The 23840-nt window shown below is 37.8% G+C and overlaps 2 protein-coding genes across 5 annotated transcripts; both read right to left on the reverse strand.

The window, feature by feature from the left end:
• Positions 1–544: 544 nt before the first annotated feature.
• Positions 545–9251, reverse strand: LOC113727782 (pyrophosphate-energized vacuolar membrane proton pump). Of its 4 annotated transcripts, XM_072076353.1 has the most exons (11): positions 9116–9142; positions 7267–7330; positions 6614–6698; positions 4833–6472; positions 3535–4109; positions 3030–3409; positions 2854–2940; positions 2163–2493; positions 1258–1668; positions 1073–1132; positions 545–971 (listed from the first exon to the last, which is right to left on the reverse strand). In XM_072076353.1, exons 4-11 carry the CDS (start codon positions 5065–5067, stop codon positions 765–767), a joined length of 2286 nt encoding a protein of 761 aa, XP_071932454.1. In that variant the 5' UTR covers positions 5068–6472; positions 6614–6698; positions 7267–7330; positions 9116–9142; the 3' UTR covers positions 545–764. The 4 variants fall into 4 exon arrangements, with proteins under 4 accessions (XP_071932454.1, XP_071932453.1, XP_071932455.1 ...); XM_072076352.1 differs by lacking the exons at positions 7267–7330; positions 9116–9142 and adding an exon at positions 6929–7047; XM_072076354.1 differs by lacking the exons at positions 6614–6698; positions 7267–7330 and having other exon boundaries at positions 9116–9251.
• LOC113727783 (RNA pseudouridine synthase 1-like) lies at positions 9141–11374 on the reverse strand. Its single transcript, XM_027252128.2, has 2 exons — positions 11000–11374; positions 9141–9968 (listed from the first exon to the last, which is right to left on the reverse strand). Exons 1-2 carry the CDS (start codon positions 11370–11372, stop codon positions 9283–9285), a joined length of 1059 nt encoding a protein of 352 aa, XP_027107929.2. The 5' UTR covers positions 11373–11374; the 3' UTR covers positions 9141–9282.
• Positions 11375–23840: the final 12466 nt, after the last annotated feature.

Genomic DNA, 23840 nt, shown 5'->3' on the forward strand with positions numbered 1-23840 from the left:
CTTGGCCATCTTGATATATGTTAGAATATGGTTGTATATCTATCTTTTCTTTTATTTGTTAATCCAATTTTTTATGGGAATCTTGAGTATAAAGCACTTGCATGTTTATTTAATAAAACTAAAAGAAATTAATAAATCAAAAATATTAAAATTATATAAAAAATAAAAAATGAATTAAAGGAAAAAAAATATGTAGAAAATGGATTTGGGTATTGGGCGGGATCAATCTAAACTCATCCCAAACTGATCCCGCCCAAGTTAGTCCCAAAACACATATGGGTAATGTTGGGCCCAAACCCATATGACTCGGTTCCATCTCAAACCCAAGCAAATCCCGCCCATCCCGCCCATTTTGCCACCTCTACAATTAATAGCTTAGTGTATAAAACTCCCATCCCATTCCCCTATAAATAAATGGTACTTATTTATTTAACGAAACACTCGAAGCATCATTTCGGCCAGACAACTTCTCTTCAGGATCGAGGATGCAGCACAGGAGCTTGAGTTATGGCATCGAATAGATAAATGCATCTGACACCAATGGTGGATCTGAAACTATTATAATGCATTGATGCCATGAATGTAGACAAATAGTAATACAAGTCAGCTTACAACATAAATTATCAGATGATGGTGTTGCTCTTGTCAACATTGCTGAGTGATTTAATCTTGTCTTGAAATATTCGTTGATCAACAAGCTTCTCTTGTGATGTCAAAACTGATGCACTTTGGTTTGATGGCCTGGTTTTGTAACAGCTTCAATCTCAAAGATATTTGAACAGCAATCCCCCATGGCTGGCGAAGAAGGGAGCGAAAACTAATGATTCAACGGCCATGAGCTTGATCAAGATATTCAACGATGGACCAGAAGTGTCCTTGAGGGGATCTCCGACCGTGTCACCAATTACAGCAGCTTTGTGAGCATCTGATCCCTTAGGCCCGAGTGTTCGAGCATGTTCTGAAGCACCAGCCTGCAGCAAGCAACCCGATTGGGGCAGAAAAATCAGTATCCACCACAATAGGTAATGATAAAACGACACCTTGAAGGGTTGATCGAGGCACATTATCTTACCTCTATGTACTTCTTGGCATTGTCCCATGCCCCTCCTGTGTTAGAAGCGGAGATGGCTACCTAAGAAAGGATAAGTATACATGATCATTTTTATATCACGCATAAATAGTACTGTTTCACAATGCAACTTTCAAAGACAGATATGGCTGGCTATTCAGGTAAGCGGTTCAGAATAACAAGTATACCTGAACACCAGAAACAAGGGAGCCAGCAAGCAGACCAGCCAGAGTTTCGACCCCGAATAAAGTACCAGCAATTAATGGTGTTAGCATAACAAGAGCACCTGGTGGTATCATTTCCTTGAGCGAAGCATCGGTTGAAATCTTTACACATGTTGCATAGTCTGGTTTTCTTGTTCCTTCTATGAGCCCAGGCATGGTGTCAAATTGTCGCCTGACCTCTTCGACCATTTTCAGTGCTGCACTTCCTACGCTCTTCATTGTCATTGCCGAGAACCAATAAGGAAGCATGGCCCCAACAATTAAGCCAATGAAGACTTTTGGAGTCAAGACATCAACAGTCTTGATACCAGCTCTGCTTACATAAGCACCGAAGAGAGCAAGAGAAACCAGAGCAGCTGATCCAATCGCAAAACCCTGAATGTACCAGAATAATTAAGCCTGTTTGAGAACTTCTCTCTTTAGGACATAAAAAGATCATCGCTTTTTAGTGACTTGTGAAGCTATGTGATTGGTGAATCTTCTGGGAAGAATTATCTTTTGACATATAAGTTAATGATTTTGCCCAAACTCAAAGGACTAGAAGGATGCCTTCAGAAGAACTTCCAGGATTTGAAAGCCATAGGCTAACTACTTAGTCACCCTAGTTATCTTCTCTCAGTTGAGTTACAGATCATGGATTAGTAATTTCTGGATTTCTCTTCGTGAGTTAGTTTGTTATATACTAATTTAACCACCCAATATTGCAAAAGTAGCTTTGGCAATCAGAAAGCCACTTATCATCTCTTGTATAACTGATTTACCAAACCATTTTGGCTACATTATAGTCCACATGTAAAAGTTACCATCCTTAATTTCCCCAGTTTCTACATAAACTGATGCTACCAAGTTTTTGGCTATCAGGAACTTGCCTTGCCAATTGCAGCTGTTGTGTTTCCGGCGGCATCCAGAGCATCTGTTCTTTCACGAATCCTGTGGCTCATTCCAGCCATTTCTGCTATACCACCAGCATTGTCACTTATTGGGCCATAAGCATCAATTGCAAGTCCAGTGGCGATAGTGCTGAGCATTCCCAAAGCTGACATTGCAATACCATACATTGCTGCCAAGCTGAAGCTTACATAAATAGCAATGGCTATGGCAAATATGGGAATGATAACAGACTTGTATCCCAGAGCTAACCCAAAGATTACATTTGTCGCTGCACCAGTTCTACAAGAATCTGCTACATCCTGCACCGGACTGCAAGATTTTACAGATACCGTTTATGTATACTTCAGAACTGATATATCCACAATTAAACATCATCTCTCTCTCTCAACAAAAGTGGGCAAAAAAGCAACTGATAAGAGTTCAAAGAGAATGCATATACTCTACGCATTAGGTTGTGAATAAATGTCAACCAAGAATTTATCTACTTAATGCTCAAGAGTGACTAGTAAAATATGGATGGAATCTATATCAAGTACCAGTTTCATGTTTATGGCGTCCACGTTTAGGATCTACCAAATAGGGTAATGAGGCCAATAAAAGTACTGAAAGCCATGTCCCAATTAACAGCACACACAGAAAGAAAGCCAAGGACAATTTAAGACAGCTTACCTGTAAGCATTGCTAGTATAATACTCAGTAACGTATCCAATCACCAAGCCAGCCCATAAGCCAATGGAAACGCAGAAAAAAAGATGCCTGTAAAGTGTACCCATTAGGATCATAAAACTGCATATACAAGATGGACGAGAAGAAGAGAGTACAAACATCAGGTCCCAGATGAATACCAGTTCTTCACAACTTTGTCAGCCCCAAAGTCGAACAAAGTGAACTTTGATGGTAAAACAAGGAAGCTTACTCCAGCTATCCCAACAGTCATAAGAACAGTTGAGATAAGAAGTTGCCTCTTCAAAGATGGTTCAATCTCACTGACAGTTTTAATCTCAACAACATCAGTTGCAATAACAGTTGTTATCAAGCAAACGATTATCCCCACAGAGCTAATAATTAGAGGATAAGACATCGCTGCATAGTCATGGTGTATACCAAAAGATGAAATTGAGGCAACAAAGAGTGCTGCACAGGATGATTCAGCATAAGATCCAAATAAGTCAGAACCCATTCCGGCAATGTCTCCAACATTATCGCCAACGTTGTCTGCAATAACCTGCAAAGAGATCACGCTTGTAATTTAAAATAGTTCCTTCTACATTGGCAGATTGACAATGGTACACATACTACTAGTGCTAGATGAATGAGATCCTCTAGGAAAAGCATAAAGAGAGAAGTTACAGCTGGGTTACGGGGATCATCTTCGGGTATATTCTTCTCAACTTTGCCAACTAGGTCAGCCCCAACATCTGCTGCTTTTGTATAGATTCCACCTCCAACTCTTCCAAAGAGTGCCATAGAAGACCCTCCAAGACCATAACCAGTGATCGATTCGTAGAGTCCCTCCCAATCATCCTCGTAATATAGTTTGAATAAGTTTATGGATACATAAAGCACCAAGAGGCCATTGGCTGCAAGCAGGAAACCCATCACTGCACCAGAACGGAAGGCTGTTATGAATGCCTTCCCAATTCCTTTCCTTGCCTCCAAAGTTGTCCTTGCATTGGCAAATGTAGCAATCTTCATTCCTAAGAAACCTGAGAGAACCGATGTCAGGGATCCAAGCCAGAAGGCAATTGTGCTGAAGATAGCATTGGCCAAAGCTGGCTTGCAGAGATTTCCTTCATTGTAAGTGCAGGGTTCACTTTTGGTGCTAAAGCCTTTAACTGATCCAAGGAATATGAAGATGATTACACCAAATACAAACATGAATATTCCAAGGTACTTGTACTCTGTGAACAGAAACGAAGTTGCACCTGCCAAAAATCATGTGGAGAGTAAGTTCCGAAAAAAAGATTGCAAATTTTCTACTACTTCAATGGCTTCAAATTAAAGAATTGCAATTTAAAGAACCTAGATAAAGGTATCCTTTGGAGATACACGACACGAATTTGTAATTCTGTTTTTCTTCAGACGTGGAGAGAGTTAGTGTATCTTGTTTCTGATTATGTTCATATTAAACTTCTGCAGAAATTTATCCTCGCCAATGATGTATCAAAGATGTATTCAAGTTTCTAAATGAAAATAGAAAGGGATCAAAAGTATGAAAACTTCAAACCAATTAGTTCAATGTTGTGTTTGAAGTCATAATAGATGACAATCCGTTTCTCCATATAAACATTGTGTTTGAAGTCACCATGAAGAATCGAAATCTTAATACATATTTTTGTAAAACTTTCTCAGGTATGTCATGCAACTCAAAATATGGTTAACCAGTTTAACCAGAATTACCTGCAGAAAGGATGAACGAGTAGTGTCTGTTTATATAAAGGGAACTAGAAACTACTGGAACTCCTGGAGAAGGTCATTAATGAAGGACAACCAGAAACACACCTAAAGTACTAGAAATCTGTCTAAGAATTTACGTCCATTTTCACAATAGATGGATCATCAAAGAAGATAAGAAGAAGATAAAAAGAAACACAGATACCCAACAGTGTGCACAGAAAGAAAAAGAGAGAGACACGGAGATGTCTTACCAACAGAAATAGCATTTTGAATCTCAGCACACTTCTTGTTAACAACCTCAGCCGAATCAATGCCTTCCACTTGTTCATCATCTTCTTCAATCAACTGATCCTCGTAACTGTCAGGACCGCTTGAAGCTACTCTTATCCTTGAAACGAGAAACCACTGGACTAAAGCAAACAAAATGCCTATCAAAGCACACACAGGAATCAGAGTCTGTGAAAAGGCCTCACTCATCAACCCCATTCCAGCAAACTCTATCCAATTCAACACCTTTAACTTCTTTGGATTACTACCTTCTATATAAACACATGTATCAAATAACTTCTTGGCGACCTGTTCCGGTTTTTTTTTGAATATATTTTTTATATCCCACAGAGTAAAGTCTCCTGAACCTGCTGAAAATGAAAATTTGATGCTACAAATGAAAACTATCTTTGATGGCTTTCACTGCGGGGTGCATGCGGAAATCCTTAACTTAGCTTGGTTGGATTGACCAAATGGACAAGTGGTTTAAGAATATCATTTACTATTCAAACTTCTAGAACAGCTACTTTGTACTTAAATTTCAAAAGGTTACATCTTGCAACCTCGTCAATGTTCTGTCCCCATTTTTGCTTCCTTGTTAAGTTTCAAACTTGCAAGCTACTGGACCAAGTAGAGGGAGCCAGAATTAAAATCAGTTCCCCATTGAAAAATTAGTCTAAGATCTCCTCCTACACGTTTTCTCCTTTCTAAATCATGATGACGTCCTGCAAATTTCTCATAACCATGTTGGATTGACCCATTATTGTATCTATCAAGCTTCGCCATTAGTCTTTTCCAAATACATCAGCAAAGGATACAAAATTCGAAAGTGGTTTGACTGATCTCCGTAGTTTACTCCGTGATAAAAAATTTTAAAAAAAAAGCCCACAATTTCCCTGTTTCCTGCGTAACCATACTATTATTTTGTCCTCGTACTAACGTCCTTGAATGTAGCTTTACTGATCCTGTCACCGTCCGACTAACCCAAACACCGCGATACATGCAAGAATATGTCATTTCCAGTGATCATAAGCATTTTTACAGGCAATAAATGTAACTGCACCATGACAGTCAAATTCCTTAAGAGGAGTAATAAAAATTTACGTCCCATGTCTACAGAGAAAGAGAGGAGTAGTGCATGCCTAAACATCCAGTCAACTTAACGACATGATTACATATGCAACAGGTTTGGTACGGAAATCCTGTTAGCTAAAAGGGTTTTAATTTTTAAGATAAGAGGAATATATTTTAGCAATTAAGGTGACAAAAGTCCAAAGTTGCCTCTTTTGAAGTGCTGATGCTTGATGTCCAAGGCGACTCTGTACTCTGTAGCTAGTAGCTACGCAGCAAGTTCCTTCAGGAAAGTCAATGGTCGAGATCTTCATTTGAAAGTTTCATCGTGAAAGGATATCAGAAAAAGTAAAAGAACTTTATTTGTATTCTTGGCAATGAATCTCCCCACCTTTGCTGCGTCTTGAATTCACATTTATACCTCTTTTAATTAATCATAGTTCATGGAAACCCACGTTCTGATCTGTATCCAAGATTGAAAATTTGATGCACATATGGGCGTCCCTGTGAAAATTTACATCAGTTCTGGAACATCAGACTGCTGTTGTTTAATCTGGCATAGAAGAACATGTAGCTAGTCAATTTTCATAACTGCTAACGATCACTCGAGAAATCCGAAATTCCTTATATATCATGGATAGTTTTACTTCACAGTACAGAAAGAAATAATTCAACTCATTTCAGATAAGAGAACCTAAAAGAGGAAAGAACAGAACTCCAGGACTTTAGAATCTTCAATTTCACATGGCTGCAAACAATCTGAATAGGCGGCTGGAAAACTACAAAGTGGAAATTAACGAGTTAATCATAAAATTCTATTACCTTAGGGCATTACTAAGATGCCACTCTCTGTGCTTCAGTACAAGTCTCATCAACTTTCGTAAACGAATAAAAAGGACGGACGGATAATAAATGGAAATGCAAAAACTATGGTTTGGACCAGATATTCAACACGAAATTCCGTACACTTAACTATAAATGTTGGCAAGTCTATTCACCTAACAAATACCTGGTCTTATTGAACCAGCCAAATCCTAGATTTTATATTTGCCCAACGAGCACCTCACCGTTTAGAGCAAAGAAAGAGGCTCTATGACATTTAATCACTCAAAGCAGAATCCTAAGTCCACCCAGCAACTTGGAAGTCAAAGACAAATTACTGGCTGTTTCTGGTCAAACACGATGAGTTTTGATCCAGGTTTCCAGGCATAAAGCACATATCCTAGTCACAGCTATCGTGAACTTCTAGCAGAAGAGGATCATGATTCTTTGCTGTTTCCTGTGTATGTTCCTCGCTGCAGTAATCCCTGAGATGCTCATTTTGAATTTAAAGATGATTACTTATACCTTAATTATGCACTAGTCCATCTGCTGCAATGTAGGAGCAATCTCATCTCCAAATCGCATGATTCTGCATCATATGAAGTTCCATATGTCAAAAATTCAATCGATAGGTGGATATTACTATACTTATTCATGCAGCTCAAAGCCAGTGGAGTAACTCTTGGAGACTTCCAATGCCCGTCATCCCAGGTATTATTATGAGTTGAACTAGATAAAAATATAGTGTGTTATTCATGTCCCTAATGTAGTAGTACATGTTAAATAAAAATTGCACAGATGATTATAAAGCTTCAGGTGGAAAAATTATCAAGCCTGAGCTGAGCTAACAGTTGATTAGGCTTGTACTGAATATTGTGTTTGAGTATGAGGGCGACCCAAATTCAATGTCTTAAACTCAACCAAGTAGGGATATGTTTGATAATCTCATGGTTAGTGTGACGTTTGATCGTTGTAGAAAGACAGGAGATAAATCAATAAGAAGAATTTCAAACTGCAGTCAAGCCTTGGCCAGGTCCACATACTCTCAGAACCAAATCAGTCTAGGAGAAAGAACTTTAACATGAACTCAAGCCCAAGCCATTCAATTGAAGCTGGTTTGCTTCTTGCTCTAACTAGTCTGAAGCAGCAACAGGCAAATTCAGCTAAGTGAGAAAAGTAACCCAATCAAACAACTAGACGGAGTGTTTACTGAGTACTCTTCAAACTGAGAAACTGAACACCACCCACTCTTCCTTGTAAACCAGTAAACTACCCAGTAAAACAAGGCTTGCAGTATCAATCAACGACTTCTTTAGATACTGGGGCATGATTAGGTAACAAAGTATGCTATATTGAGTATAGAAGCACTGATTTTTCCTGAAAAAGGTGCTATTTGACATTCAGTAATTATTGTTTTACTCGGTGAATTCTCAATTACTTTGGATAAGAAAGGCTAATTCAAAATTTATGTTGAACAGACAGAATAACACCCCAGGATAGCTCCAATTCTTTGGCGCCTCCCACCTCTTACAAGTATACATCCAGAACAGTAAGTCATTTTATGTAAACAAGATCAAGGCCAACATTCTCATTAAGTGAAGTCAACTGTCAGAATAAGGTTCCTCTAACTCTTGTACATTTCAACTCAAGGATGCCAAAATTTATAACCACAGAAAGAACAAAATCTTACCAATTAATAGAAAAAATTTAGATCCACTGACCAGTTCATAGGAAACCACTTAGCAGCTCTTTTCCTGCTTCTATTATGATACATTTTGTTAACAAGGAGTTTTTTTTCCTCTTTGGGAGAGGGGACAGGGTATCAGTTAGGTACATCTATATTCATTTTTATACCATATATCCTTGTTAGATAATTATTTAACCCAATATGTAGTCACCTTCTCATAGTCCTGAAGTCTTTGAGAATGAGCATCTTATTGTTAAGACCAGCTTGTAATATAGGTAGATAATGACAAGCTCCCATTCATCAAATTAACAGAGAAAGAGGTGACTTCTTTAAGTGTCTTACGCAGTGATGGGTAACTTCTATAACCTGACAATAATTTTATTGGAAGGCAGAGATATTCAAAAAAGCAATTGTTTTGAAAGTAGAAACATTCAAAAGTACATTGACCAGAAGATGCATGAGATTGATCAATACCATTTTGATGTTATCTTGCCGTTTAAAAATTTCTGTTGCACTAACAACAATCATATGGTTATGTTATTGTACAATTTATTAACAAAATATTGTCAGAATCAGAATTATGCAGCAACCAGATGCACAGGTAAAGTATTTTGCACAAAATCCAATTCTAGTGATTTCACCAAGAATATCCATCAGTTTCTAGTTAAAAAAGCAATAAGCACAAACCTTATATCATCGACTGCAATACACAGATGCAATAAGTTATCTCATTAAATAGCGCACCAAAACCTTCTGCGGCTTGTTAATAATGAATGTAAATCAGGACTAATGTGCTATTGTGGAACTGAACAGGAGTAGTATCTTGCTACATGATTCCTAGAACTTTGAAAGCTTTAGTTTGTCCACAATGGCTCAGACTCAAAAAATTGGCAAGCCCACGATGGTAGAGGTGCTTGAATTAACACATTTTCAGCAGTAACAGGATGCTCAAAGGACAAGCTCTCTGCGTGAAGCTCATGACCATCATATGTTCTTTCTTTCCACTCATAGGCACCTTCATATTTTACATCCCCTCTAATAGGCATTCCCAGGTACTGGCAGTGCAAGCGAATTTGATGTGTTCTTCCACTCTTGGGGTATGCTCTCACCAAAATCTCATCTTTCTTCAAGTTGCAATCAATTTCAGATTTCTGTTCAATAATCATAACTTCTGATATGTCTCTTCCTGATTCAGAAAACTCTTTAAATTGCCCTTGCTCATTTACTGATAACACTTCAAATAAGGTTTCCATATCCTTGACAATTGATCCGCCTGGTAGTGTCTTACCCACATCTGAAGCAGCATAAACACGCCAGGCTCCGTACCTTGATCGTCCATGACCGGACTTCATTGTGATATTTACCCATTTTGGAGCTTGACCAACACAGGAAGCTATGTATGTTTTCCTGACCTTGTGTTCTGTAAAAGCTTTTACAAGCTTGGCAGCCACTTTATGTGACTTGGTAATTATCATGATACCACTAGTGTCACGATCAAGTCTATTAGCTAGATGAAGCTCCGTCAGCTTCACTTCAGTTCCTGGAAATCAGATTACAGGAAACTTGACCTCAGATGATGATATCTAACCATCCTATCCAATTATAATACTTTTTTTTTAAAAAATTTTCTGAGCCCGATTGTAACACTAACTTCTTCACTATTTTGTTTCATTTGACAATTATCAGAATGCATCCAACATAATGGCAAAATCTAAAGAAAAATCAACATTGCAGTTGGATTTATTAGACTGTCCATCAAATAACGAATTCGGAGGTTGTAAAGCCAAAACTAACTTAGTTTCTGAAGTATAAATAATGACAACATCTAGAGAAAAATAAACATTGGATTTCTTAGAATGCCAATGAAATAAAGTATTCAGAGGTTATCAAGCCACGACTAATTTAGTTTTACTCTCATTCCAACCCTTAGTCAACCATCTTACCCTTTAATTTTGACTGTCAACCGAAGATTACTAAACTGTGAGAGCATTTACAAATCTGTAAGAGTAATTAAGCCCTCCTCCTCTTACCTTCCCCACTAGTCATCCAAATTCAAAAACCATGGAAAAGGCAAAATATTGTGCACATCTTCCATCTCTATTTCTCTCACACTGTCACACACCTAACTATCTTTTTTACTCATCCTGCTTTCAATTAAGCACTTAGCCCCCAACTTCACTTTTTTTTTCTTTTCGTTTCTTTCTAGATCCATTACTCGTTAATGCACATTCCATCAAATGTAAAGAAGAAGTTCAAGAGGTAAAGCAATTTGGTAGCAATATTCTCAACTCAAAGAATATGACAAAAGGATTAATTTTGTATATACTACGATATAAACAACTTCTTACATTGGCAGGGGTTGAATTCATCACACACGACAATCATTCCTACTTGGAATTTCTGTACACGTAGCATTGTATCTACGAACCCCATATAATCTAAACTTTTAATCAACGCTACTAAATTATGAAACTACAAACCCATTCAACAGCAACTGCAAAACAATAATACTAATATGAAATAAAATAAAAAGTCCAAATTTTTAGGAGCTGAATTATGCCCCTACTTTACCTGAGTCAGTGGAATCGGTGAGTAGGCTCGGGACAGCAGACAAGACATTCTCACAGTAAATCCCTTGAGGCTTGTTAATAGCAATGAGCCACTGGTCTTCAAAAAGCACATGATTTCTTGAAAGAGAAAAAAGGGACGATCTTGAAGAAGCAGTTAAGGCTCTGTTGAGCTCTATGTTCTTGGATATGGAGGGCAGTGGTGGGGACAGGGGTACCGGGTAATTTTGGAGACTTGTGGGGTCGTTTTTGACCTGGGAATCGATGGAATCCAAGTGGGTCTTGGTCGCCATTGAGAGGAAACGAAGGGGTTTGGAGAAGGACGCAGAGAGGAGATTGGCTGAAGGAAGGTGGCGGACCAAGGGCATTATGGTCATTTAGTAAATTGAAATGGAGGTTTTCCTTTATTCCTGGAATTGAAATTTTGGTAAATACACATTTACTTTTCTCCACTACTCCTCTGGCAAGCTTTTTATTTTCTTATTAGACTAGTAAATTATCTATACCATATATGAATGGAAAGGAGCTTTTGGTCTAAATCGTAAATAATAATTTGTTACTTTATATATTTTTAAAAATTATCTTAATATCTCATTTTGTCTCTCTCCTTGTAAGTTCTAATGAAGTATTTTTCTTAATGGAATTTAAACTATTTAGTAAATCTTAAATTTTTATTTAGAAACTACAAGTTATGGCTATTACCAAATAAGATTCTATCTAAACATTTTAATATTAAATCAATGGTGATAATATAAAAACTATTATTAAGAGTCTGTTCTCATTTGATTATTCATATTGATTTCAGATTTGATGTTAAATAATTAGTTTTTATGATGTCATTGTCTATCTTTTTAGATTTCAAATTTTCTAATAATAAAAAAGGTTAAAATTTAGAATTTATTCAAGGATGATTTTGATTTTTTTTATAACAAAACATATTTCATTAACGGATTGCTGGAAATCATCCAGCACGATTGATATACATCGTTGCCCTAATGGCAGATAAAACATACACTAAAATTGTAGATTTGCAATTTAACAGATACAAAAGATCTGAAAAATTAAGAACAGATTTAAAAAGTACCATCAATTTTAAAATCATCTTCTCATAGAATAAATCACTGCAGCCCACTCTATGCATGTAACAATCGTCAGATCTGTCAATCAACAGTTGTAATCTCCAATAAAGATAATGAGATCTGTCGACATAGACCCAAATATGAAATAAATTCAGATCTCCTAGATCTGAAGTAAATTCAAATTTAAATAACAAAACAATGAAAAATAACATAAAATCTCACTAGGAACCCAAGGAGAAATGGTTATCTCCCACTAAGAAAATTTAAGAGAAACTTTATTAGGAAAATAGCAAAAACGAAATCTATGGAAGGAAAAAAGGGAGACCAAGAAAATAATAATAACGAAACCTATGGTGATCTTTCTCCCGAAGAGGAAGGGATTTAGAGAAAAGAAGCAGTAAAAAGAAGTTGACTTGGATGGAATGATTCTGATTTAATCATTTTTCATCATTAGGTTTTCAAAAATCTGCAGAAAATGTCAACAAGTCTTGAATGTAACTTTTAGAATCTTGAAAGAATTGTTATACACCGAACTATTTGAGTTGGTCTTGCGTGTATAATTCTTTCCATTTTCTTATGGATTCATGCTTATCTGACACTTCCAATTGATATAATCAGAGACTAATTCCTGTTATTACCACTAAGTTATCCTTCTATGATTGTTTGTTTGCATTTGCAGACTGCATTTGCAAAATCCAAATTAATACAAACCTTACTACAATACAAAATCCAACTGTTCTTTGATCATTGCAACTTTTATTCTCCACAATAGGTATTAAAAATGTTAAACTTTTGTTTGTTTCAGAGAGCAAGGTTCTAGCGTCACTTGACACATTTCCTTGGAATATACGGTCTTACCATGACCAGAAAACACAAGCCAAAAGGAACTGATGATAAAATCAGAATTTGAGTAGTAATCGATCCCAATTTTGCACGTTAGGGTATTTGACAATCTAAAATCATTAAAAACGCAAAAGCCGCCAATGATAATGTTTTCATGCTACTTCCAAATAAATAGTACAAGTATTGTTTTCTCTAATGAAGGAAAATTACTTACTGCTGAAATGCCTTTCCAAAGTTAGAAGTATAACCAAATTTTATGCAAATTATGAGAAAATTGGATCATGACTAGAGCTGAAAAAGGAAGTAACTACTCGATACTCGAATCAAGCTCCCTTGAGTTTGATTTGCTAATTAATCAATTTAATCTTGAATGGTATTTTGTATTCGATAACTTTCAAATTGATAAAAAATTCGTTTAATTTCGATTTCATAACTAAACAAGTCAAAGTTGAATAAAATTTCAAACTCGTCAAAATAATCAAACAAGGTTTAATACTAGGGTATTTGATTTAATTAGACTTGCTTGCACTTCTAATCTTTACAAAGATAATGTAGGAAGATTTGATTGCAGTTATTAAATTTGTAATTAAGCTTGCCAACTGTATACCATGCCAAATGTCCATGGTTGTTCCTCTAAGTTAATCAAGTGTGAAATGGAAAGGATCATGTTAGGTGCCATCTTTCCTTCACGTAGCTTCCAACTTATCTTAAAAATTCATGCCAATTCTTGTCATTTTGTGCATGAACTCATCTCTCCTTTCACCATTCCACCGATAGCGATACCATTAATCTTGCTAATAAAATTGATAAAGACAAGCCGACACAGACGACCTAACCGATTATTCCTCCATAACAGCTCTTCCAAATGCAAAATGCCAACTTCTTTGGACGTTTTCCTCTACCATCTTGCCCTATTAAAAAGTTCTCTTGCCATCACTTATACCAAATCTACCTTCATTTTTAAGGTTTAGTCTTTAAGCAGTTCTTCTTGGACTTTGTCCCGAGGTCGCCGATTCTCCTCCCTGATACGTCATTTTGATTCTGTTAGGAGGCTGCAAAATCCTTAAACCAAAAGGCAAAATGACAAGGACTTCATCGTTTATATAGGCAAATATTCAACCCTTCAAAGCCCTCAAGCTTCATTGCTATACATCTGCTTGAAGGGTATTATTCTTGAGGTGTTTATAGCCATTCTTGCTCAGATGGGACGGCAAGATGGTGACCCTGCTGGAGCCATTGTTGGTCCTTCCATTGCTTTGCTACAAGAAAGATTCAAGAAGCTGGAAAGAATAAAGGAGAAGAGACAAATGAGTACGTTCTCATCAATATCAGAGGCCAAACGAATTATCGTCCCAACAAACTACAACAACGACAACAACAACTCCTTCTCTGAGGATCATCATCAAATGTTTCTTCCATCAAGACCAGCTGCGCCTTTTCATCAAGATCCACTTTCCTTGGGACTAAACTTGAACAACAAGCATGCAGATTATCGATCTCTCAAGAGCAGTGGTACTACTCGACCTTCATTTAGTGCCTTATGGTCTGCTCATGACAAAAGGGGTGTGAAAAGACCGCAAAAGCCTGACGTTTCTGATGTTGATACTACACTTCATCTGTAAATTTTTTTTTTAGGGGGTTGAATTTTGTGTATCTTTTTTTTTTTTTTATCCTGCTTAATTTGTCACTTTGAGGAGGTGGCAGAATAAAGGAATATTTGTTTGTAGTCATGTTTTCTTATATTGAACTATACACGTTCATACAGGTACTTATTCATGCATCAGAAACCTCGAGTATGTTTGGATTGAAGATTATGTTGAAAAGTTTTTTGGGGTATGATATTATAGAACTTTTTTATGATGTGATAAAAAAAATATATTGTAATAATTTTTCAAAAACTGAGGATTCTTTCAGTTATATATTTACGGCACAGATTATAAAACCAACAGTGATCTTTTTGCATGTTTTATTTGTTTATAAAAATCAAAAAAAAAGAAAAAGCCGTATGGAATCATGTTTACTTCTTCTTCTTCTTCTTCTTCTTTTTTTAAACTTTTTTACTGTAAGTGGAAGGTTTCAAAATCAGATCTTTGACTCACAATCTCTTCTCCTATATCATCTAGCCATCCCACCCAGGTTGAAACTTGAAAGCATATATATTGCATATATTTCTTTAAGCCAGAATGAAAAAAGAAGACAAAAAGGATAACTGGAGAGGTGACAACATGATATGGTTTCACCTAAAAAGTCAATTATAAAGAAACACAACTTGACACTTTTAAATCATTTTGTATTAACTCAATAAAACAGTATATGCAAGTGTTCAGTTATCAAGAAAGAAAAACAACAGAAGAGTGCATTATACCTAGATGGCACTCCTCATTTAGTTTGATTTTCTAAGTCACATAATCTAAAAATACAACTGAATTGAAAAAAGAAAATTTAATTGAAGTGTATCTTGTAATATTACTTTTTGTGATGCATTGCTCAAACTAATTGAAAATCACTTAACTTTGCCCGTTACTTCTGAATAAAAAGACTTTAGTACTCATGTGTGAAGCCTTTTGATTCAGAATTATACAGAAAACTTGTGGGCTTGAGACTGATTCCATCAAAGTGCCATACTTTGATGGTTTAGGGTAATATCCAAGTACAATGAATTATTAAATTTAGAAGACAAATTACGAATTAGTCAGATTTCAGGGAGCATCCTGCAACTCATCCTAGGAAAATATGGGGCTGAGTTTGACAGGACTGTCGTTAAACATACATTTTGGGAATTATATTCTAAATAATAGTTTAAGAAAAAAAATTATCTTCATCTTATATTTGTTACTATCTTCAACTGATATTGTAATTTCAGGCACTTTGTTTTTTGTGGAGAGTGGTTAGGAAATGTTTTAATAGTGTAAAGAAATGATATTTTTTTTTTAATGTTGAACCTTGAAATTTAAAGCATATTATCCTTATTCTCTCATTCTTTCTCTCTCTCTTCCTTGTACTACAAAATGTTGAACTTTCTAAAAAAACTCGGAGTGATGAAAATGAAAATTATTTGCTACGTAAAAAAATACGAATGTGAAAATGTTGTGCCTGTTGACTTGCTTGCAAAATTAAAATTTAAAATTGCTTAGTTCGTTGTTCCTAATTTTCAATTTTTTTTTGCCTCTCAACATTTTAACGTATACTAGTGAAAAATGCACATCCTATGTGTGTGTAAATTAAAAGAAAAATTTATAAGAAAAAATAATGAGCAATTATTAAAAGTTTTTATTAGGTTGTGTAATGCATTTTTTTATATTGTTAAATAAAGAAAAGAAAAAGGAAGTTATTGGCTGTTATTGAAGGTTTCTACAATTTAGTTTTCTAAGGATGGTAAACAAAGAAAAACAAAAAATGACAAAAAAGTTTACACCATACCATTTTCTCTCCCTGTATATACGGTAAGATTTTTCAGAGCCAAAACTAAAATAAAATTTTGGGAAAATGGCCAAATTCGTCCCTAAACTTTTTATTAATGTCGATTTAATCCCTGACTTTTGTTTTGAGCCAATTTGATCCCTACACTTATATTATGGTTTCAATTAAGGATCTCTACGGCTGCGCCACCACGAAAAATAGATTAAACTCCTAATTCATCAACTAAACAGAGTATTTTAGGAACTTTTGATATGTCCTCCTTGCACCATCAATCTCCACCACCTGCCACCTACCTCCTCTTTCTCTCACCTTTCTTCTCCTACCTCTTTTTCTTCTCTCTCTGTTTTGTCAGTCATCTCTATAAATTTTGCAACTAAGAATCGATCAGGAACAAGATGCGATACTTTGACTTCTGGGACAGAGAAGGGTGCGAAGAGGAGCCAATGATGGAGAGAGGGTAGAGTTTGGGAGGGATTTGAGGGCCAAGATATTCCAAAAACTAAGCAAAGAGACTCCCTTGGATTGGGTGAAACCGAAACCATATGATGCCCCAAATCAAGATGTTGGGTAAGTGTCGGATCTGTTCTAGTGAAGATCTAGACATGATGAAGCATGTTGTTTTTTTGGTAATTGAAGAGGTGGTTTCTAGTGGGTAGCGGAATCGACCTAAATCAGTCCTCTCTCAAATGAGGTGTGATAAGTTGGCTTATCCGAAGTAAATGGCGGGGCTCCTCCCCTGGGATCACTCCGACGATCAAGTCAGTATATTGAAGAAATAAAGAGTAATGAACAGTAAAAATGCGATAGTGTGCTTACTTGTTGGGAGTGAATGGGGGGTATTTATAGGGCAGGAATGGAGGACAGGACGGTGGGCTTATGTTAGTGGGACCCACATCCTGGCTATTACGGCTCTGTCCCATACCAGGGGGTCTGATTCTGACACTGTAGTAGCCTGGACATGCCGACGAGGAGTCCCGTACAGTAATCATTTAAGAGCCTCAGGTACTTTTCAGATAAAACATTGGTTCCGTATTATGTCCGATAGGTTGACATCATCAGCGTGCAGCCGAAGTAGAAGGCCTAAGGTGCAGAGGTCATCCATGCCGTAGACTAGAGATCTGGCCGGACCCAGAGGTCATGTCCAAGGGACATCATCTCGGCCCGCATGACGAACGAGGTGGGGAGGACCTCGGCCTTGACGGTGGCCGAGGTGAGCATCCTCAATAAGCCCCCCAAGCCTCGGGAGCACAGGGGCTCATGGGGTATCGAGGCTTTCTTGTTCCGAGATCGTTCAGATTCCGAGATCTGAATCCGTTCCGGAAAATGAGGGGGTGTGACACGTGAGCAGGTCAATTGAAAGGACGTAGTGGACGTGACAGTTATAGGTAACTATTGCGACGCGGTGTAATGGGACGCTTCGTGCAGAGGGGGTGTCAGTTGAAAGGACGGGACATTAATGAGGAGAGAGAGAGGGAGAGACGTCCTTTTGAATTTGAACGTGGGACTTCTTCACATCTTCCCCCCTTTTCTGCTCCTCCTCAAGAGTCGACCTGAGGCTGTTCATAGTAGTCTCGGCCTCCTCCTCCTTCGCCTCAGTCTGTTGCAGCCGGTTTTGAAGCTCGAACTTCTCAGACTTCGACACGGTCAGCTTCTTCTCCAGTTTCTCTATTTTGTCTTGGATCCTGCCGGTGTCCTACTTAGGGGTGGGCAAAAAAATCCGCCGATCCGAAAACCCGATGAACCCGATTCGATCCGATCCGAAAAATAGGATACCCGATCCGATTTTTCTTAGCGGGGCAGATGAGGGTCGGGTACCCGAAAAATCGGGTACGGATACGGATCAGAAAAATAAAAACCCGCGGGTACCCGACCCGCAGGGTATATTTTATAAATATTAAAAAAGTAGGGATCATTTTATAATTTTGTAATTTTTAATCCTAAGTGCAAGTGAAGTGGCTCGCAGCCTCATATTCTAATCCTATATGATCTACTCTTTTCATTTTTTTTTGAAGAAAATGAATATTCTCGGTGAAACATGAACAAAATGAAAAAAAAAATTTGTGAAACTTTGTTATAAAAATTGTTCATCCCTTTCATCTTTTTTATTTTTATTCTACCTCCATCGATCTTTCCTGCAAATCTTGCATCAATTCAATCAAAGATTTTTGTTTGGAGTCTCAATTTTCTGTTAGCTAGATAATTAAAATATTTGTGTCATTCATTTGCAATTATATCTCTTAAATTTGTCTCTTTTATTTAGTGTAAGAAATTTATTTTTCTTTTTCATCACCTTAATACCATAAGGTCTATTCCAAAGATGTAAAGAAGTTGGGGAAGATTTTTAACATTATTTTGGTTATATTTTTTTCAAAAATAATTAGTTCTATTCAATTCTTTTCCGAACTTGATTTCACAATTGACTTATTTGAGATGCGGTCTTGTACCATAATATCCTTGGAGAAGTTACCAAATACTTATTATCCTTGTGTTTGTTGTGTTGTAGAAGTATGAAATGTGTGAAAATGGTGATGTACTCAAAATTATTATGAAACTTCGTTTTGTCCATTAGATATTCTAATATGTACTAAATTTATGAGATCGATTTGATTATTGGATGAAATGTGTGAAAATGGTGATGTATGGACTTTAATTACAATATCTCTACCAATATTAATTGAAAAAGCATGTTTTTTTTATTGAAAAACATGTTAATATTAAGTAGAAAATAATTTTTTTTATTGAAAAATAGTTTTTTTTAGGGGCGGGTACCCTATGACCCGCCCCTTTTTTTCGGGTACCCGCTATTCGGGTACCCGAAAATATTAGGAGCGGATTAGGGTCTCAAAATGGCTGATCCGATATATTAGGGTCGGGTCAGCCAAATCATGTTAGGGGCGGGTACCCGACCCGTGCCCACCCTCGACCAGGCCACAATATCGTTGAGCCATCTCGGCCACGAATACTATGACGGAGGCCGTGGCCACCATGAGGCTTTGGATCACCTCGACCGGAGTCAGTTTCCTTGTAAACTCCACGTCTTTCGACAAGCTCGAGTGCATCACTGACTCCTGCGCAGTCCGAGGCTTGATGCATCTGTCGTTGACCGAGAGCTTCCAACTCGGATACCAGTGCTCGCCGGGGTGCGTCTTTTCTTCCCAGGAAACACAGGAGGGCTATGGAAATGATTCCATAGCGAGGACTCCGTGACCGGATTGATTGGGGGTCTCAGCTGTTTGCCTCGGCCATGAGGAGGTAAAGCAACTGTGACCCCTTGAGTAGCCACCCCTTCCGGCACTGATGAGGTGGATTCCATAGCTGCCGCAGCCGAACTACTTTTGAATGCCGTGGCCGAGGTGCTCTTAGCTACCTTCGTCTTAATAATTGGCCTTTGTGTTTTCTTCTTCGGCAGTGGTGTCGATGTCTCATCCAAACTCTTTCTTTTCGGTCTCTTGGCCACCTTTGCCGAGTCGGAGGTTATGATATCAGACAATTTAGCCATTGCATAAGGACCAAACATTATTATTTGTAACAGTCGAAGTGAAAAGAAAGCTAAGAAAGAAAAGTTATAAGGCTTCATAAATCTAGTGGAAAAGAAGAGAGGCTTCTCAGGGTTGATCAGGGTTCGGCTAATCTCTGCGTCAACCAATACTGCCTCGAGGTAGTCCCACAATTGATCCGAAACCCTGACTCCATCAGCTTCCAGAAGGCCTCTTCGTCATGATTCCCCGAGGAAGGGTCGGCTTTCGACTTAAGCGGCCTCTACCAGAAACCCCAAGGAAAGTCCCCGGCGGTAACGAAGACGAAGTCGCGCTTCCAATTCTTTATCGAAGTGGGAGCGTTGACCACAAGTTTCGGGATGGAATTGTTCCGGTTGCAGATGTAGAACCACCCCATATCCGTCCCATGAGCCTTGAAGGTGTAGCACCGGCGGAAGAGATTAACGGTAGGGGTCACCTCTTGATGTCAGCATCGCATCTCGAAACCATCAAAATGTAGACCGCGTTCACGGTGAGTTGAGTGATCCTGATGCCGAAGTGCCGGAGTACGTCCCTGAAAAACCTCGACGTCGGCATCCTCAACCTGGCTTCCAGCTGCTGCAAGTAGATCGCCACTGTGCCCATTGGTGGCCTTTCGGCCGAGTGGTTCGACCCGGGCGATTTGATGACGTACCCCGCCCTGAAGGGGTATTTTCGTATCACCTTCTCGGCCCTATCTCTTCCGACGCGGCTCCTGTACATCGGTATCTTGCTGAAGTCAATGCTAGAGACGTCCATCGGTGTGACTGGCTCCAGTACGCCCTCATCGTGGGGGATTTCAGTTCTGAGGTCATCATTGTATACGACCTCGGAACCACTCTCACTCATCTCGGAAGATTCTGCTTCCGGGGTGGTTTCGACAGTTTCTTCCGCAGCACTAGACGTTGACTCCTCAGAACTGGACGAGGTCTCGGCTTCTAAGGGGTCGGGCCTTACCTCGGCTTGGTAGCTCAGCGTTACGGTTTGTTTATAGATTTTAGCCGTTCTAACCATGTATGAAAGATGAGATGAAAAGAAAAATACTTACTATTAACTAGGGAATCGCACGAGAACGAAAACCTCGGCTGAAGGAACTGATCTCGGCTGAAGGAAACGACCTCGACAACGCTCACAAATTTGCAAAGTATGAGGTGAAGGTAGGAAATGATGGGTGGTGCGGTGAAAAGAACCCCTTATTTATAGGGATTAGAGGGAATCTGAAGAGGCGGCAAAAACGCGAAGAGGCAGACCTGAATCAGTCCTCTCTCAAGTGAGGTGTGATAAGTTGGCTTATCCGAAGTGAATGGCAAGGCTCCACCCCTGGGATCACTCCGACAATCAAGTCAGTATATTGAAGAAATAAAGAGTAATGAACAGTAAAAATACGATAGTGTGCTTACTTGGTGTGAGTGAATGAGGGGTATTTATAGGGCAGGAATAGAGGACAGGACGGTGGGCTTATATTAGTGGGACTCACGTCCTGGCCATTACGGCTCTGTACCATACCAGGGGGTCTGACTTTGACACTGTAGCAGCTTGGACATGCTGACGAGGAATCCAATACAGTAGTTATTTAAGAGCCTCAGGTGCTTTTTAGATATAGCACTGGTTCCGTATTGTGTCAGGTAGGTTGACATCATCAGCGTGCAGCCAAAGTGGAAGGCCTAAGGTGCAGAGGTCATCCATGCCGTAGACCAGAAATCTGGCCGGACCCAGGGGTCATGTCCAGGGGACATCATCTCGGCCCGCATGACGAACGAGGTAGGGAGGACCTCGGCCTTGACGGTGGCCGAGGTGAGCATCCTCAGTAATCATTAGTAATGATTTTGTTGATTAAGATGGATCTAGTCCAATGATTCTCCACATACAAGTTGTAGTAGTAATTTGAGTTTTGTAAGCATTATATTATCAAAATCAAATATAGGAGCAGTACCAAAAATGGTGGATTGGATGGAGAGTGAAGAGTAAATTCTCTTTTTTTTTTAATTCATTTTTATCCTCCATCCATGGAAGAAAAAGGGCCTGTTCATAGTTAGCAAGAACATTCCGGCAAAATTCAAAATCAAATTACAAGACAACATGATATATGTAAAAACTGGATGACTACTTGATGTATTGTGAGAACTCGAGAAAAATTATATGTATACTATGAATTTCTTTTATTTTAATTACTTCGATATTAGAAATATTATAATGAATAAATGGTTAAATTAAATGCCTAATTAAATTTATATCAAAATAGAGAATTTAGAAATATCCTAGAATGGTGTTAAAAAAATTATATGAATCAAATAAACATATGATATGCATATTGTAATTTGAGCCATTTAAATATAATATATAGTTGAATAAGTTACATGACTAATTAATTTTTCTTAAAGCCAAACATGTGAAAATCTACTAGATCGATATAAGCAAAATTTTTCAAGGTACATACAAATTAGAACAAACGAAATTTTGAGATAATGTGTGAGACAAAAATTACGAACTCATGGCAACCAAATGAACTAAAATAAAAAGACTAAAACAACCTTGGAATTTCAGACTAACTACCATGCAGCCAAGGAACCAACCATCAAAAATTCATAAAACAAAAGCGAGAGCTTGAGCGATTGAAACCGAATAGAGATCAACCAACCATCTACTAGACTAAACGGTGGAAAGGAAATGAGTAGAATTTGGCTGCTAGCTTGGGGCGGTGAGTAACTCTTATTTGGACAACTGCCCAGAATGAATCTGCTACCTGATAGGTTGTGATTTTATTATTTATTTTATTTTTAATTTCTCCTATTACCTGACCTGATGTGGATTAATTGTTGGATTCTACTTACTTTTAGTATTTTGTATTTATTTCAAGGAGTAGAACGAAAATATAATAACAAGTGCCAATTTGATAGGAAAGGATTCCAAGTCACAGAGCTTATTCCAAGAGCATTGTTGGCAAAGGAAAACTTTGGTCCATTTTGGTAATTGTTGGAGTGAATGAAACGCAGAGAGTCTTCGGCTCCATGGGGGGCCGCCGCACAGTAGCAGGAGGCTACTTAGTTAGGAATTGAGAGCAGTGGACGGGCACTATCTTGTTTCTCTTCAGCTTTTCGTCCTTTAGCTTAGCTTCTGACTTGTCTTCCTTTATAGCTCTTATTAGTTCCTTTCCCTATTTTGTATGTCAAGACAAATAGGAATCAAATAGTCAATCAATCATCCTCTGTAACTTTGCATTTCTCTATTCCTTCGATCGAATTGAATTTGCCCATTTTCCAATCAATGGCCGCTGCTTTCTCTTCGATTTCGTATGGGTCTTTCGTATTGAGGATGAACTAAATTCCCTTCTCTAGCCAAGGAACAACGGAGGTTTTGGTTCGCCTAAAAATTGTGAGATCGATTTAATTTTATCTTTTTCTTTTATTTACTGGTATTCGCATATTCTCTGATTGCAGTACTTATGATTATTTAATTAATTGATTGTCTTGGATCCGAATAATTAGTTAATTTGGTAATCTATTGTCAATTAGGGCATTAAATTCGTAATTATTTAATTGTCTTGAATTAGTGACAACTGGCATGATTAGATTTGTGTCAGAGGGATACGTGGGCGAATCTGAAATAACCCTGGTAGTGCGTTATTTGGTTAGAATAGACTCCTCTAATATATAAGGTAATTAGTGAATTAAATCTTATGAGCGTACTTAGGATTATTTCTCAATTAGAGCAATGATTAACGGGCGTACTTTAATCACCGACACAATAAGGGGGGATTGGCTGCCATCGTTTGTTTGGTAGTTATAACTTATTTATTAATAAATAATTGAAATTGTTTGTGCATCGATGATCAATTAGGTGAACCATTGCTGAAATTATTTCTTGACTAGATTTTTAATTATTATTACCTTGATTTTAGTGAATTGTCATTTGATTTTTAGTTAGTTATTTATTTTATTTTTAATTGTCTTCTTATTTTATTTGTTTTAGATTTTTAATTATTGTTACT

The sequence above is a fragment of the Coffea arabica genome, chromosome 2c, assembly GCF_036785885.1.
Source record: "Coffea arabica cultivar ET-39 chromosome 2c, Coffea Arabica ET-39 HiFi, whole genome shotgun sequence".
Lineage (NCBI taxonomy): Eukaryota > Viridiplantae > Streptophyta > Magnoliopsida > Gentianales > Rubiaceae > Coffea > Coffea arabica.